Source organism: Physeter macrocephalus, chromosome 13, assembly GCF_002837175.3.
Source record: "Physeter macrocephalus isolate SW-GA chromosome 13, ASM283717v5, whole genome shotgun sequence".
NCBI classification, from domain to species: domain Eukaryota; kingdom Metazoa; phylum Chordata; class Mammalia; order Artiodactyla; family Physeteridae; genus Physeter; species Physeter macrocephalus.
The window spans coordinates 19,662,841-19,679,329 of record NC_041226.1 but is presented as its reverse complement, the minus strand read 5'-3'; the positions used below and the strand labels follow the sequence as shown (position 1 = coordinate 19,679,329).

At 35.4% G+C, this 16,489-nt stretch overlaps 1 protein-coding gene across 7 annotated transcripts in view; it reads left to right on the top strand.

Moving 5' to 3' along the window:
- The window catches only part of RB1 (RB transcriptional corepressor 1), a 133,852-nt gene that overhangs the window by 109,969 nt on the left and 7,394 nt on the right, over positions 1-16,489 (top strand). For all 7 annotated transcript variants that reach the window (XR_008618959.1, XR_008618958.1, XR_008618957.1 and 4 more), the window contains 7 exons: positions 2,536-2,654; positions 5,495-5,640; positions 8,219-8,364; positions 11,174-11,278; positions 12,085-12,198; positions 12,297-12,460; positions 14,373-14,403. Coding sequence is in view for 1 of the 7 variants with exons in the window: in XM_028497303.2 (XP_028353104.1) it covers positions 2,536-2,654; positions 5,495-5,640; positions 8,219-8,364; positions 11,174-11,278; positions 12,085-12,198; positions 12,297-12,460; positions 14,373-14,403 (825 nt within the window). In the remaining 6 variants the exon portion in view is untranslated. The remainder of the gene's footprint in view (positions 1-2,535; positions 2,655-5,494; positions 5,641-8,218; positions 8,365-11,173; positions 11,279-12,084; positions 12,199-12,296; positions 12,461-14,372; positions 14,404-16,489) is intronic.

Below are 16,489 nucleotides of genomic sequence, written 5' to 3'. Positions count from 1 at the left end.
ACAGACGAATGGATAAAGAAGATGTGGTACATATATACAGTGGAATATTACTCAGCCATAAAAAGGAACGAAATTGAGTCATTTGTTGAGACATGGATGGATCTAGAGACTGTCATACAGAGTGAAGTAAATCAGAAAGAGAAAAACAAATATCATATATTAATGCATGTATGTGGGACCTAGAAAAATGGTACAAGTGAACCAGTTTGCAGGGCAGAAGTTGAGACACAGATGTAGAGAACAAACGTATGGACACCAAGGGGGGAAAGCCGCGGGGGGGTGGGGATGGTGGTGTGCTGAACTGGGCAATTGGGTTTGACATAGTATACACTGATGTATATAAAATTGATGACTAATAAGAACCTGCTATATAAAAAAATAAATAACATTTAAAATTTTAAAAATAAAGAAGAAGTTATAAAGAAGGGGGTGAAGGGATGAAAAGAAAAAAAAAGGTAACTATGTGAGGTAATGAATGCTAATTAGCTTGATTGTGGTGATGATTTCACAGTGTATGAAGCCATCACGTTGTGCACCTTAAATATATATGATTTTTGTCAATTATACTTCAGTAAAGGTGAAAAAAGATTTTTTTTAAAGTTATAAAGATATTTTCGTATACTTCTCATACTTTTTCAATTTTGTTTTTTAACATAAGTAATTGATTTTCTATATATTATGAAAGTGTAATAATTTTTTTTCAAATTGCTAGCTAATTTTTCACTTTTTATTGAATAGACTATCTTCATATTTTTACAAAATCTACTTATATTCTACAGTGTTTTGTATTTTTATTTACGGATACACTGCTTTTCCTTTTGAAATAAACCTAGCATCGTGGCCATCTGTCTGTTTCTTGCCCTTTAGTTCAAGTACTAAAAGAGTAGAATATATATATATATGGCCCCCATTTTTATGGACTTGCAAGCTTTCACCTCCAGAAAGTTACAATTTTTGAATCAAGGTTTTTAATGGTTCTTACTGCTGGTCTTACTTTTTTGTAAATGGTATTTTAAAAATTATGCTGTTAAATTGTTTGCTTGGTATATAGAAATATAATTATTTTTCATATTGATTTCATAACAGTACAGAAACCTTGCTAATCTCTCTTATTCTAATAATTTCACTGTAGATCCTTTTGAATTTTCTTTATCAACAGATAAATCATTTGTGAATAATGGTATTTTTGTTCTTTCTTCCTTTCCACTCTTTTTTCTTTGACTTATTGAGCAGACTGGAACTTCAAGTATAATGCTGAATAGAAAGCATGATAATGGGACAACCTTCTCTTATCTCCGCTTTTTTAAGGGGAATGCTCTTAACGTTTCACCACTACGTATAATGTTTGCTGTGGCTTTTCTGTTTACTTATAGATGTCATTTATCAAATTTGGAGTACCCTTCTGTTCCTGGTTTACTAAGAGTTTTCTTTCTTTTTTTTTAAATGACAAATGGGTTTTTTAATGAGAACTTTTTCTGCATTGATTTTGACAAGATTTTTCACCTTAGATTTATTAGTGAGGTGAATTGCATTATAGATTTTCTAACGTTGAACTAATTTTGCAACTTGGATAAACTCAACTTGGTAAATGATCTATTCTTTTTAACACTGCTGTTGTGGGTTGCTAATATTTCTGGTTCAGAATTTTTATATCTCTGTTCATGAGCAAGAATGGGCTATAATTTACCTTTTTGTAATGTCCTTGACAGTTTTTAGTATCAGTGTTGTACTAGCCTCATAAAATGAGATAGAGAATGTTTTTACTTCTTCCGTTCTCCGAAGAGTTGGAGCAAAAGTGGAATTATCTATTCCTTGAATGTTTGGTGGAATTCACTGGTAAAACCAGCGGTGCTTGATGTTTTCTTTGTGGGGAGACTTTTAATTACTGATCCAAATTCTTTAATAGTTTATAGGACTGTTGAGGTTTATTTATTTCTTATTGAGTTTGGTTAATGTATATTTTTGAGGAATTTTCCACTTGGTCTAAGTTTTCCTATGAATTGACATAAAATTTTTCACAACAGTCCCCTACTATCTTTCTAATCTTTGTAACGGTGGCCCCAGTTTTGTTCCTAATACTGTTTATCTGTCTCTTCTCTTTTTCTCAGTCAATCTGACTGGAGTTTTGTTTAATTTTATTAGTTATTTCAAAGAACCAATTATTAGCTTAGTTGATCAAACCATGTATTTTATCTTTGTTTTCATTTTCATTAAATCCTGTTCATGTCTTTATTATTTTCTTCCTTCTACTTTCTTTGTGTCTCTTCTGTGTCTCTTTCCCTAACTTTTAATTTCTTTTCTAATACAAGCATTTGAAGTTATACATATTCCTAGTTCTTTATTGTATGTGTAATACAAAAATTGGCAGTCATTATTTTCAAGGTGGAGAAAAGAATCTTATTCTGACTTCAAAATTGCTATTGTCAATTATGACTAAATTCGTAATGCTCACCATGTCAAACCATATGATTTTGATATATACATTGGAGAATCATACTTATCAATGTTGTTTTAATGTCATCTTGTTTCATATAGGATTCACCTTTATTTGATCTTATTAAACAAGCAAAGGACCGAGAAGGACCAGCTGATCACCTTGAACCTGCTTGTACTCTCAACCTTCCTCTCCAGAATAATCACACTGCAGCAGATATGTAAGTAGAATATCTGTTGTGTCAATCCATTCAACTTGCAAACAGATTCTGAGCATAGTGTAATACAAGATGTTATACAAAAGCTGTAGGGAATAGAATTTTGAATAAGACATTTTCCCTGCTTTCAGGGATCAGGAATATAAGATACATGACCCAAATAAAGTTCATATACAGTGGTACAGAGTGCTACTGAAATCACTCAGGTTTGATGTAATGAGGACAGCTTTCATGCAGAGATGGCAATGTAGATAGTCCTCAAAGGTAGAGCAGGATTTCAACATGGAAACTGGAGAGGAGGGAAGAGACAGAAATAGCATGAACCCCAAAGTATAGTAGCCAGGAAAGCAGGAAACATTTTTCAGGGAGTACAGCTCAGCGCATCTGGAGTGAAGCATAGAATGGGTAAAGGGAGTAGTGCGGGGTCAGAGACTAAAACGGTTGATTAGTGCATGATGGTGTGATGGACGAAGAAGGCGATAGCTAACACTTATTGAGGGTTCACTGTGTGCTGGACAGTGACCTAACAGCCCTGTAAGATAATAGACACGGCTGTCAGCCTCCGTTATCTATGAAGAAGGAATTAGAAATCAAACTCAAGCAATCTGACCCCAAAGCCCATGCTCTGAAGCAGTCTAGCTACATTGCCTTTCATAGAAATGTGCCTAATGTTATGTTCCTGTCCAGTTCTGTATAGGAATTGACATTACAGTGTTCTGTGATTAGTGCAGGGACTGTTTTCCAGAGATGTCATTTCCATGATAATTTGTACCAAAGTATTTCTAGCATATGGAGCTTCTGCCTTCATGTATAAATTTGTTTGCTAGGTAATACATAAATATAAATAAGTCAAGCCTTATCTTTTTCTTTAATTCAATAAGCAGTTGTCTGTTAGGTGCCAGGAAGTGTTCTAGGCACTGGGAATACAAAGGCGAATAAGGTGGACTAGGTCCTTCCCCTCACAGAGCTTACGCTCTGGAGGAAGGAAATAAACAGTGAACAAGTAAACTAATACATAAGGTGATTTTAGAATATAATAAGTTCTGTAATAGAAAGAAACAGAATGATGTGAAAGAGAGAAGCTAAGAGAGTGCTAGAATGTTTAGTGAAGGTTTCTCTGATGAAGTGCTATTTGACCTGAGACTTCAAGAACAAGTGGGTGCTGGCCAGGCAAAATCTGCATGCTGTGCATTACAGGCACAGCAAACAGTATTAAGTGCAGTGGCCTTGGGTGGTCAAACTTAGCTGGTCTGAGGAACAGAAAGAAACCCCGAAGCAAACAAGAGGAGAATGGTACAAGATGGGGCTGGAGAGGCAAACTGGAGCTAGACCTTGTAGGTTCTCATAGGCCGTAGGGAGGAGTTTGGGTTTTAGAAGGGCAGGGGAAAGCATTAAGGTTTTAAGCAGGGGTGCAGCTTGCTATAGTTGGTATTTTTAAAGGGTCGGTTTCTGGCTGCTATTTGAAGTACAGGTGGGTTTGGAGGAGGGAAAGGAACAGGGCAAGGAAGAAAGTAGAAAGACCAGTTTGGGGAAAATTTCAGTAGTTCAAGTGAGAGATGTAAACAACTTGGTCTAAGATATGTCAGTAGAGATACAAAGAAATGGAAAGATCTGGGGTGTATTTTAGAGGAAGATTTAATAGAACTTTCTTTTGCATTGGGTTTGAAGATTGGGAAAAGGGAAAAATTAAAAATACCTCCTAAGTTTTTAACTTAAGAAACTGGATGTAATGTGGAGCCATATCTTGACATGGGAAGAATGGGAAAGAAATCAAGAGCTCCACTTTGGCCTTCTTAAGTCTGAGATTCAAGTAGCGAAGTCCAGCAGGTAATGTGTTCACCTAGAATTCAAGGGAGACTAAGTTCTACCCAAGTTAAGTCAGTCTACAATATTGTTAGTTTGTGAACTGAAGGGAAATTCAAGGGTGATAATAGACTAGACCCTGGTACTTATAAAGTTATGATGGTGATTCCCTTTTCCTAGTGTAGTAGTAAATATATTGCATGTACTAGAAACATCCATAGTAAGGTACAAATCCTACTTCCTGCTCAGAATGATTTCTCAGCTACTAAAACAAAATTAGAAAGTTATGCTTTGGTGTTTACTCCCTAGTACTTGCTCTTCATAGTAGATTCTGGGATATTTTTAAAAGACTGTAAACCTTTTACTAATAGTGACCTTAATAAAAAGTGTTCTTGAGAAAAAAAAAAGAAAGTAGACCTGGATTATCCTCTAAAATAAAGGGCAACACAGAGCAGTAGAAGGTCAGAAATTGAGAAATAATTTTACTAATATCTCTGCCTTGATTTATGCCTGACATATTTTTAGTATACAGGTGTAAATCTGCCTTGATAATGTTACCTGAAATATTAGTTCATATAATCATGTACTATATAATTTAGGAGGGAGTATGTATGTGTAACTTAAATCCTATTATATGAACCATAGTTATCAATGAAATGTTTTTAGGAGAGGAATCAGAGAAATTGATATTTTGATATCAGTGGCTTGTTCTTTTAAGCTGGAGTCATTTTATGAACTCAGTCCCACTTTAATTATTAGAATTGAACATATAAACATATGCAGCTATTTTTTAAATAAGGCAGTAATTCCCAAGAAAAGCCATTTATTGAAAAAGAGTTAGAAATGATAAGGACAAGCTTAGTTTTCCTATTAATCTCTCTTTTCCAACTTGTATTTAAAGAGGAATTTGGTGTAGAACAGTAGATTAAATAGACAAGATGCGTTTGGATGCATGTGTACAGCCGTGTGTGTGTGTGTGAGCGAGAGAGAGAGATTCTTAGCAAACTTCAAATGAAGTCTTTTCCTTTGAATATATCTAGGTATCTTTCTCCTGTAAGATCCCCAAAGAAAAAAGGGTCAACTACACGTGTAAATTCTACTGCAAATTCAGAGGCACAAGCAACCTCAGCCTTCCAGACTCAGAAGCCATTGAAATCTACCTCCCTTTCACTCTTTTACAAAAAAGGTGAGTAGATGATTACTCTCAAGAGCATGGACTCTGAAATGAGGCTGACTGGATTCAAATCATGGCTCTTCTGCTTAACTAGGCATGACTTTGGGCAAGTCGCTTTACTATCATATGACCCAGCAATCCCAGTACTGGGCATATACCCTGAGAAAACCATAATTCAAAAGGACACATGTACCCCAATGTTCATTGCAGCACTATTTACATTAGCCAGGTCATGGAAGCAACCTAAATGTCCAACGACAGATGAATGGATAAAGAAGATGTGGCACATATATACAATGGAATATTACTTAGCCATGAAAAGGAGTGAAATTGGGTCATTTGTAGAGATGTGGATGGACCTAGAGTCTGTTATACAGAGTGAAGTAAGCCAGAAAGAGAAAAACAAATATTGTATATTAACGCATATATGTAGAATCTATAAAAATGGTACAGATGAACCTATTTGCAGGGTAGGAATAGAGATGTAGACGTAGAGAACGGACATGTGGACATGGTGGGGAAGGGAAGGGTAGGATGAATTGGGAGATTAGGATTAACATGTATACACTGCCATGCGTAAAATAGATAGCTAGCGGGAACATGCTATAAAGCACAGGAAGCTCAACTTGGTGCTCTGTGATGACCTAGATGGGTGGGATGGGGGTGGGGTGGGAGGGAGGTCCAAGAGGGAGGGGCTATATGTATATGTATAGCTGATTGACTTTGTTCTACAGCAGAAACTAACACAACATTGTAAAGCAATTATACTCCAATTTTTAAAAAAAAGGAAAAAAAACTTTAGTATCTCTATGCCTGTTTTCTCATTTGTAAAATGGAAATAATAATAATCTACCTTGTATGGGTTTTAAGATAATTAAATGAATTAATACATAAAACGCTTCCAACAGCGCCTAGCACATAGTAAGCACTCAGAAAGTTTTAGATGTTGTTATTGTCGCTGCTACTGTTATGCTTTCAAATTTATGCCTGGAAATATTTGCTCCTAACATTACTTTTGCTGTTCAGGTGTGTGAGTTGAGATTATACAATGTGTTGTGGCCTAGTGCAGGTGCATTTCCTGGTAACCAGGTTGTATAGCATTCTCTGATTGTGTGTGTATGTGGTGGGATGGGGAGGTCATTTGGGTGTCTGTGCATGTGTATATACTTGAAAGTACACACCCACTTGGAGCTCTTTGAAGGAAAGTAAAAGGCCACATTCCTCTGTGATAAATCATTTTTCTGATTTTTATTCAAGTCAGAGATATGCTGAACTTTATAGGCATGTTATAAGCCCTTACGTTAGAGCGTTGGTTCCAAAGTGTGGTCCCCAACCAGCAGAATCCACCTCACCTGCTAAGTTGTAGAAATGAGAATTTTTGTTTGAGCCCCGCCCCTAGAACTACTCAGTCAGAAGCTCTAGGATGAGGCAAAAAAAAAAAAAAATCATTGTTTTTACAAGCCCTCAATGCAAGTCTGATATAAGCCAAAGTTGAGGACCACTGGTGATAAATTATTAACTAAAAAATTCTGATTACCTTATGCAAGTCTTTGAAAAGTAAATTTAAACCAAGGGTCATTATGTTTAAAGTAGATGGAGGAAAATTCAGTTTTGTGGATTACTTTTCTCCAACCTGTGTTCCACTAGCATTTTTTAATAAACTCTCTAAATTTAATATCACAGTCATATTACCACTTAGGTAGTCTACAAGTCTAGCATTTTTATAGAGAAATACACTATTTGTTTTTTGTTTTTAGGATTGGAAAAATTGAGGGACTTTGGAAATTCCATTATTTTAAAAAATAATTACCCTCTTGAATATTGATAGTGAGAATTTTCAACATCTGTGATGAGAGATTACCAGTGGAACTGAAACAAACCCTATTTGGATTGTCTAATTTCACAAGATCTTAGGATCTTTCTTCCTCCGCCTCAACTTTATTTTATTTTATTTATTTTATTTATTTTTGGCTGTGTTGGGTGTTGGTTGCGGCACGCGGGATCTTCATTGAGGCATACGGGATCTTTCATTGTGGCGCGTGGGCTTCTCTCTACTTGTGGCCATGCAGGTTTTCTCTCTCTAGGTGTGGTGAGCAGGCTCCAGGGCGTGTGGGCTCTGTAGTTGTGGCGTGGGGGTTCCAGAGTGCATGAGCTCTGTAGTTTGCGGCACGCAGGCTCTGTAGTTGAGGCGCAGGAGCTCAGTAGCGCACGGGCTTAGTTGCCCTGCGGCATGTGGGATCTTAGTCCCCTGACCAGGGATCGAACCTGCATCCCCTGCATTGGAAGGCGGATTCTTTACCACTGGACCACCAGGGAAGTCCCTCTACCTCAATTTTATGCTGTAATAATTTAGCAAAAGAATTGTTTTTTGCTGAATAATGCTTTCAGCAAAGTATTATTTTGCCTTCTAGTATCTAGGACAGTGCTAAGGCTACAAATCATTTATTCATAAGGAAAACAGTGGTAGAGATGAAGTTAGTGTTAAAATGCTATTTAACAGCATTTGGTTATAGCAATTTAACGTTTTGAAAAAATCCACTTGTGATACAAAATTAAGAGTAAATGTGATTAATTCCCCTTATTTTTCCAGTGTATCGACTAGCATATCTTCGACTAAATACCCTGTGTGCACGCCTTCTGTCTGACCACCCAGAACTAGAACATATCATCTGGACCCTTTTCCAACACACACTGCAAAATGAGTATGAACTCATGAGAGACAGGCATTTGGACCAGGTAAGAAAATTATGCACTTTTCCTACTCGACTCACTTGTTAGCTGTGTACTGATTTCTTAAGAAAAGGTTAGATTCAAATGAGAAGCTGCATCGATTTAGTAGACTTAATATATATTTGCTTGTTGGCTACCCTTTATATTTTTGCTATATTTCTTACAAATGAGAGCTTTAGAGCTTGAGAATATTTCAGTAACTTTACTTATTTAATGACATGAAAGATCTCACTGCAAAACTCACTGAAGAAACTTTATCATAGGCTTTTTTCTATGTTGTGGTAAGCTAGAATTCATTTAGTGTGGAAAAAGCATGAGACTTAAGAATAGTTGATCTAGGACTTCCCTGGTCCAGTGCTTAAGACTCTGTGCTTCCACTGCAGGCTGCAGGGGGCACGGGTTTGATCCCTGGTTGGGGAACTAAGACCTCCCGGGGATCTTAGTTGATCTAAAAAAGATCTAAAAAAGAATAGTTGATCTAAAACAGTGTCAAATGAATAAATGAATGAGTTAATTTACAAAGACCATCTCTCATATCTTCCTCTTTCTTCTCTGTTTATGGAATAATAATATTTTTTAACAGTTTTATTGAGATATAATTCATATACCATGCTAATTACCCATTTAAAGTGTACAGTTCAGTAGTTTTTAGTATATTAACAGAGTTGTGCAACAATCACCAAAATCAGTTTTAAAATATTTTCATCATGTCAAAAAGAAACCCTGTGCCTGTAGCATACATGCCTCTATTCTCCTACCCCCTCTAACCACAGGCAACATGCTAATCTACTTTCTGTCTTTATAGACTTGCCTATTCTGGACATTTCATATAAATGGAGTCATATAATGTTATCTTTTGTGTCTGGATTCCTTCACTTACTATGTTTTCATTGTTCATCTGTGTTCTAGCTTGTATCAGTACTTCATTCCTTTTTATTGCCAAATAATATTCCATTGTATGGGTATACCACATCATGTTTATTTATTCATCAATTGATGTACATTTGATTTCCACTTTTTGGCTATTATGAATAATGTTAATGAAAATTCATGTGAAAGTTTTTGGGTGGATGTATGTTTTCATTTCTCTAGGGTATTTACCTAGGAGTGGAATTGCTGGGTCATATGGTAACTCTTTGTTTTACCTTTTGAGGAATGGCCAGATTGTTTACTAGCATGGCTACCCATTTTACATTCCTGTCAGCAGTGTATGGGGTTCCAATTTCTTCACATCTTCACCAACTTCTTATTTGCCTTTTGGATTATAGCCATCTTAGTGGATATGAAGTGATATCTCTTTGTGGTTTTGATTTGCACTTCCCTGATGGCTAATGATATTGAGAATCTTTTTGTGTTCTTATTGACCATTTGTATATCTTCTTTGGAGAAATAGCTATTCAGATACTTTACCTGTTTGTTCATTGGGTTGTCTTTTTATTGTTGAGCAGAAAGGGTTTTTTATATATTCTACATGCAAGTTCCTTATCATGCAAATCCTTATATGATTTGCAAATATTTTCTCTCATTCTCTGAGTTGTCATTTCACTTTCTTGATTGTGTCCTTTGAAGCTTTTGGTGCTTTAGTGCTTCAAAAGCTCAGATTTTCTTTTTCTTCTTGAGTCAGTTTTGGTAGTTCGTGTCTTTCCTTAAATTTTTCCGTTTCATCTTAGATATCTATTTTGTTGATATGCAGCTGTTCATAATGTTCCCTTTTACTCTTTTTATTTTGGTAAGGTCGGTAGTATTGTTCCCAGTAAGAATGATATTTTGAGCAAAAGATGAATTATTGTATAAAGGCATAACCTACAAATATGTATATTTTACAAGAGCATATTTGAACCCTAAATTCTAGTATGTTGGATTTTTTTTTTTAAGTAGGCACTTATTGCCTTATGGGTCTACTGCTTTTCTATAATATAGAAAGATAGACAGTAGTGCGAAGGATTTCTAAAGAGATTGGGTATCTGGAATCAAGAAGATTTTGTGAGAGGTAACTTAGGTAAAGTATTGAAATAGGAGAACAGTGTGAATTAGCAAAAAGGATACTTGGATGGCATTCTAAACGGGAGAAATAGTAGGATTGGGGCTGTTTAAGATGCTAAACAAGGGATGTTGAGTAGGTATTCTTGGCGGTAGATGGGAGTAAGAATGTTGCAGAAGATACCAGTTCTTAAATTAGGTAGTAAAATTCAGACAAATTAAGAAAGTTCGATATTTCAAAGTCACAGAAAATCACTTCAAATTTTATTTTTATGTTTAAAATACCCTTCTCTTTAAATGTAATATACATAGAGAGTAATCCATATATCATAAGGATACATCTTAATGTAAATTCATCAACTGAACTGATCTATGAAAGCAAATCAAGAAACAGAACATTGTCAACAGAAGACTGTCTCCTATCCCCTTCCAGTTACTGCATCCCCCTTAACACCACCACTGAGTATAGTCATATTATTTTATCTAATAGGTTGAACCCTTTTCACACCTGGCTTTTTTTTTTAAGTGCTAGTTAAACAGTTAATTGATTCCAGTTTCAACTTTTCTCTTCTGAGAAACATTTAAGGAACAGGAGCCAAAGTTAGGGTTATTTACAAACCAGATGATCAGTCCTGAATAATTGAGAGTTGGCTATTTGCATTCTGTTCTTTAAATACTTTACATGTACATTCAAACTGAGCTCAGGATGGGAAAAGATAGTTCTACAGGAAATTAAATTTCCATTTTTTGAAACTAAAAGAAAGATAACAGTGTTTTTTAGAGTACAGCCATGCAACAAAATCCTGATTATTTTTATATCACATTTATTTACTAGATTATGATGTGTTCCATGTATGGCATATGCAAAGTGAAGAATATAGACCTTAAATTCAAAATCATTGTAACAGCATACAAAGATCTTCCTCATGCTGTTCAGGAGGTAGGTAATTTTCCATGGTAAGAATTTTCCAGATATATACATATCTATAATATGGATAGCTTCAGTCATTAATTATATCATATGTTCTGACTATATTACATAAATTTACATATCAACTTTTTACTTTCGTATTATTGGTTAATTATTTGTAACTAAAATGTAATTGAGAAGTTAATACACTTTAGTATTCAAATTCATATTGTAAAGTAAATAAGGAATACTATACCCCTGACAATAAGCAGGATATTTGTAATAAACTTTTACACAAATATATAAAAAACATATTGTATATATCTATGACATTTCACTGCTAGTTGAGCAGCTATAATCCAAGCCTAAGATGGCTTTTTCGGATTGTTTTTGCCTGTAAAATATGAATTTTTACTGTTAAATAGTATTATGAACTATTAAAATAGAAAATCTAGGGCTTCCCTGGTGGCACAGTGGTTAAGAATCTGCCTGCCAATGCAGGGGACACGGGTTTGAGCCCTGGTCTGGGAAGATCCCACATGCCACGTAGCAACTAAGCCCGTGCGCCACAACTACTGAGCCTGCGCTCTAGAACCCGTGAGCCACAACTACTGAGCCCGTGTGCCACAACTACTGAAGCCCGCGCGCCTAGAGTCCATGCTCTGCGACAAGAGAAGCCACCACTCACCGCAGCTAGAGAAAGCCTGTATGCAGCAACAAAGACCCAATGCAGCCAAAAATAAATAAATAAATAAATTTTTTAAAAAAAAGAAAGAGAATCTGAAGAGTTGAATACCCAAATTCATTTAACAAGTGTTTTTGCTCTTCTTCCTCAGACATTCAAACGTGTTTTGATCAGAGAAGAGGAGTATGATTCTATTATCGTATTCTATAATTCAGTCTTCATGCAGAGACTGAAAACAAATATTTTGCAGTATGCTTCCACCAGGGTATGTTAAAAAGCATCCTTTGTTTGGGAAAATCTAATTATAAAGCAGTGGATCTTACTAAAACGTTAAGTAATCTACTTTTTTTGTTTTTCCTCTAGCCCCCTACCTTGTCACCAATTCCTCACATTCCTCGAAGCCCTTACAAGTTTTCTAGCTCACCTTTACGGGTTCCTGGGGGGAACATATACATATCACCCCTGAAGAATCCGTATAAAATTTCAGAAGGTCTGCCTGTGCCAACAAAAATGACTCCAAGATCAAGGTTTGTGTTTTCTTTTTAGGGGAGTGGTTAAGAATAATAGGGGCTTATTTTGATCCAAGCATAAGAACACAAAGCTTTCTTCATTTAAAATAAGCTAGATTTGAGACCCTAATTTCCTCATTTATATTAAGTGATGTGATAAGAATTGGAGGTCCGGGGGGAGGTAATCTGTTTACTTAGATGGGTTTGCACATTAAGTCATCAGCTTTCCTGGCTGCTGGGGTCTGTTCTTTTGTAAAGAGTCTGAGCACCAGTTTGATGATAAGTTTCAAGTCACTCTCATGTTTTTGTAAGTAGCCAGTCTGCTAAACAAAGTAGGTTACTTTTGGTTAAGAATTTTTATTCTGGAGTTTATTGAATGTCCTGTGAACTCTTTCTGTGGATGTGTTCATCTTGCTTATAAAAATGTAGATGACTGATTAAATGTAGGTGACTGTAAATTAAGTCTTTAGAAGTCCATCCCTAATTCTGCCTGTGGCCTCCTTGTATTAACTTGGGCAGGTCTCAGGGTGCTGTGGCTCAGGTAAATGATGAGTGTGAAACTGTTTTAAATTCTCAGATGAAAGGTTCTGTGCAACTACAAATCAGTATATTATCTTCCACATCCAACAGCAAGTGCTCTCTGGCTTTTGAAGTACTTCAGTTGACTCATTATGTGTTATCATGGGCTATTTAAAACTGACTTTATTTGAATAAAGTGGAGGCAGATTAGCTTGTAAAGTCTCAGAAAATGTTAGCCCATATGGTTGTACTTAATGGGCAAGAAAAACAAGAAGGGGATATATTAACCCTATAGAAAACATTCATGTGGTGTGTTTAATTATATAAATAATGCACGCTTATAAAAATTTCACACTCTACAGTAAAAGAAAAAGTAGAAAATAATTGGCAAATGATATAAATGCTCTCATGTGCCCCTGTATCATCTTCTGTTTATTTGGTGTTCTTATAGTTGAGTATCTGTGTACTGATATCTACAAATTACATTATAAGCTGCTGAGATGCCACACCATGTCTAATTTGTACACATGAAAATGTATACTTAGCTAAATTTTTAACGGTGATAATTAACCCATGTTATGCTGATAATGATGGCTTTTTGCTGATCTTAGTTAAATCACTTCCAGGTTGGAGTCCTTTAGCCAAAAAGTCACCTTCTGAAAATCCTGATAAATCATTGATCAGGTATTAAGAGAGCATCTTAACACTCTACGTATTCAGCATATTTAGTTAAATCAAATATATCAGTATATAGAATGATGGCCACTTATCAAAGAATTGGAGGACAATAAAATCCATATATTTATTGATTCCATGTACATATGATCAAATCTTTGTTGTGTCAGGCTAATGCTGTTCTTCACCTTTATTATCAGGAGCGTAAATTATATGGTTCAAACAAGGACAAACTAATAAGAGATTTCTGATTATAGGATATGTGTTAAAATAGCCTTTACTATATATAGTAAATATATTTACTATACTATATATAGATCCTAATTAGAATTCTGATTATCACTTATAAGTTTTTGCCAAATGTAACTTGAATTTTTAATGAGAAAATGTGAAAGAAATTTTAATTGTTAACTTAGTCATTGATTTATGAAGAATTAAGTATGGATAAACTTAAAATTTTCTTTTACCCTTTTTAAATGTGAACAATGGCAGAATATGTTCTTGCAGACATGCAGGTCTTGCTTTAAAAAATCTAAGGAACCAGCTCAGTGTTTGACTAGACTAGCAGTACCAGACAGAATAAGTCTCTAATGAGTATAATTTGTCAGTGGTTCTAGGGGTAGAGGAAACCTTTGATTTGGTATTCCTGATAGTTCAGAATGACGTGTGTATGTTCACCTCTGCACAGTTGTATATGATTTGCATTACTAATTTGTATTTTATATTAACTTGACAGAATCTTAGTATCAATTGGTGAATCATTTGGGGTAAGTATTTTTCCTGTGAAATACAATAGTATGCACTATAACTATAAAAGAAATCGAGAATTTTTATAATTGAATTTACAAATGCTATTATTCAAGCACCTCATTCAGGCATGTTGCATAGAATTTAGAAGACATATCAGATTTATTTTCAAATCAGATTTAATTTTAAATCATATTCATAATTGGTGAATTTCAAAGTTGTTTTCTAAACATTTCTTTGAGATAATGTGTGTGTATACATTCATGTATATACATACAAATATATGCATTATATAATCTCAGAGGAATGTTTTAAAAAACAGCTTTGAAATTCACTAATTTGAAATAAGATACTCCAAAATGTAATCACTGTGTCCACATGTCACCAGCCAGTCCTTACCCACTGGTCTCCTTCTATACATATGCACACTTTTGCTTTTCTTCCTCTCCAAATTCTAGGATATTCTTTCCCTGTTAAATTGATAAGGAATTGGTTACATGCCCCAGTGTAAGTGACAGAGTCTGTGGTGGTCTTTGTTCCAGAGGAATGCAGGGGAAAGCTTAGCTTTGAAATGATTATGCTAGTCTGGGAACCCACTACTCTAGCTGGCCTTTCATTAACCATCACTAATTCAGCAGTCCTGTATTCAGTGTGCATTACTATTAATGTTTCATACCACCCACGCCTCTGCCTATATTTGTTATTTATCGCTGTGTAACAAATCACCCCCAAACTTAGTAACTTAAACCTTTTTTCATCTCAGTTTCTGTGGGTCAGTAAGCAGGCATGGCTTAGGATCCAGGGTTTCTCTGGACAAGGCTGCAGTCAGTGTGTCACCTGGAGCTGCAGTTATCTCCAGGCTCACCTGGAGGACGACCTCTCACAGACTCATTCATATGGCTGTTGGCTGATCCTCGATGGCTCTTGGCCCAAGCCATCAGTTCCTTGACACGTGGGCTTCTCCGTAGGGTGACAGGCTTCTCACAACATAGCAGGTTGCTTCTCCCAGAGCAAGGACTCCAAGAGAGGGAGGCAGGGAAGGAGGGAGATAAACAAGCAAAATGGAAGTCAGTCTTGTTGTAATCTTGGAAGTGACTTTCCATCACTTTTGCCACATTATTTTGTCAAGAGCAAGACACCACCAGGTCCAAGCCACAATCAAGGAGATGAGGATTAGTGAGAGCCATTCTAGCATCTGCCTGCTGCACTGCCCCAAATGAAACAACTAGAGAACCATAAATGTTTGTATACTAAAAGACCAAATGTTAAAATGTTTGTTACAAATAGTAAATGCTGTGACATTTAGCTCAACATAGGCTGCAGCTGTCAGGCTTCACAAAGGGGATATGGACCACATAAATAGGATTGGATCTGGATAAGTATAGAGTAGTGGTCTTCAAACTTTTTTGCTTGCCATAGCCTCTAAAAGAATTGAGAAAATGTTATATGTACTTCCATATTTTAAAGCTGATAACTGAAAATCTTATAAATTTAATAGGTGCCCAGAATTTTGTTTCTATCATATTGTACATGTGCTCTAAATATATTTTCCATCAAAATCTGGTTTTTCATTTAATTTTTTTGAAACTTAGTTCATTTAATTTTTGGAAAATAAAGCATAATTAGCAAAGCTACTCCTTACTGTTAAATCAGTCAAATCACATTTAATTTCTATCAGAAAGTCTGACTTCATTCTTGAGTTCAAATAAATGTGTTAATACACATCACTGAGATTATCATCTCACTCTGGTTCTGAAATAGATAGACAAGACATAGAGTTTTTCCATGTGGTTGTCCTTTGGATAAAATAAGGTATTGTGCCCCCTTTGGTATTTCTTACCAAAGCTTTCTTTGCTGTGAAAGGATTCTCCCACAGGAGATAAATATCTCAGATCACCTCTAGTAATACTTGGATGGACTCAAATGCTCAAGTTTTTTGGAAATTTAATATTTTATTTTAAAACTTTTAGAGTTAGGATATCAACAAATACTACTACATCAATAATGGCATCAGATATATAGTATGACTTGTCAACACGATACCCATAAAGTGAGTCCAAAATTTTTTTTTTTTTTTTTTTTTTTTTTTTCTGTACGCGGGTCTCT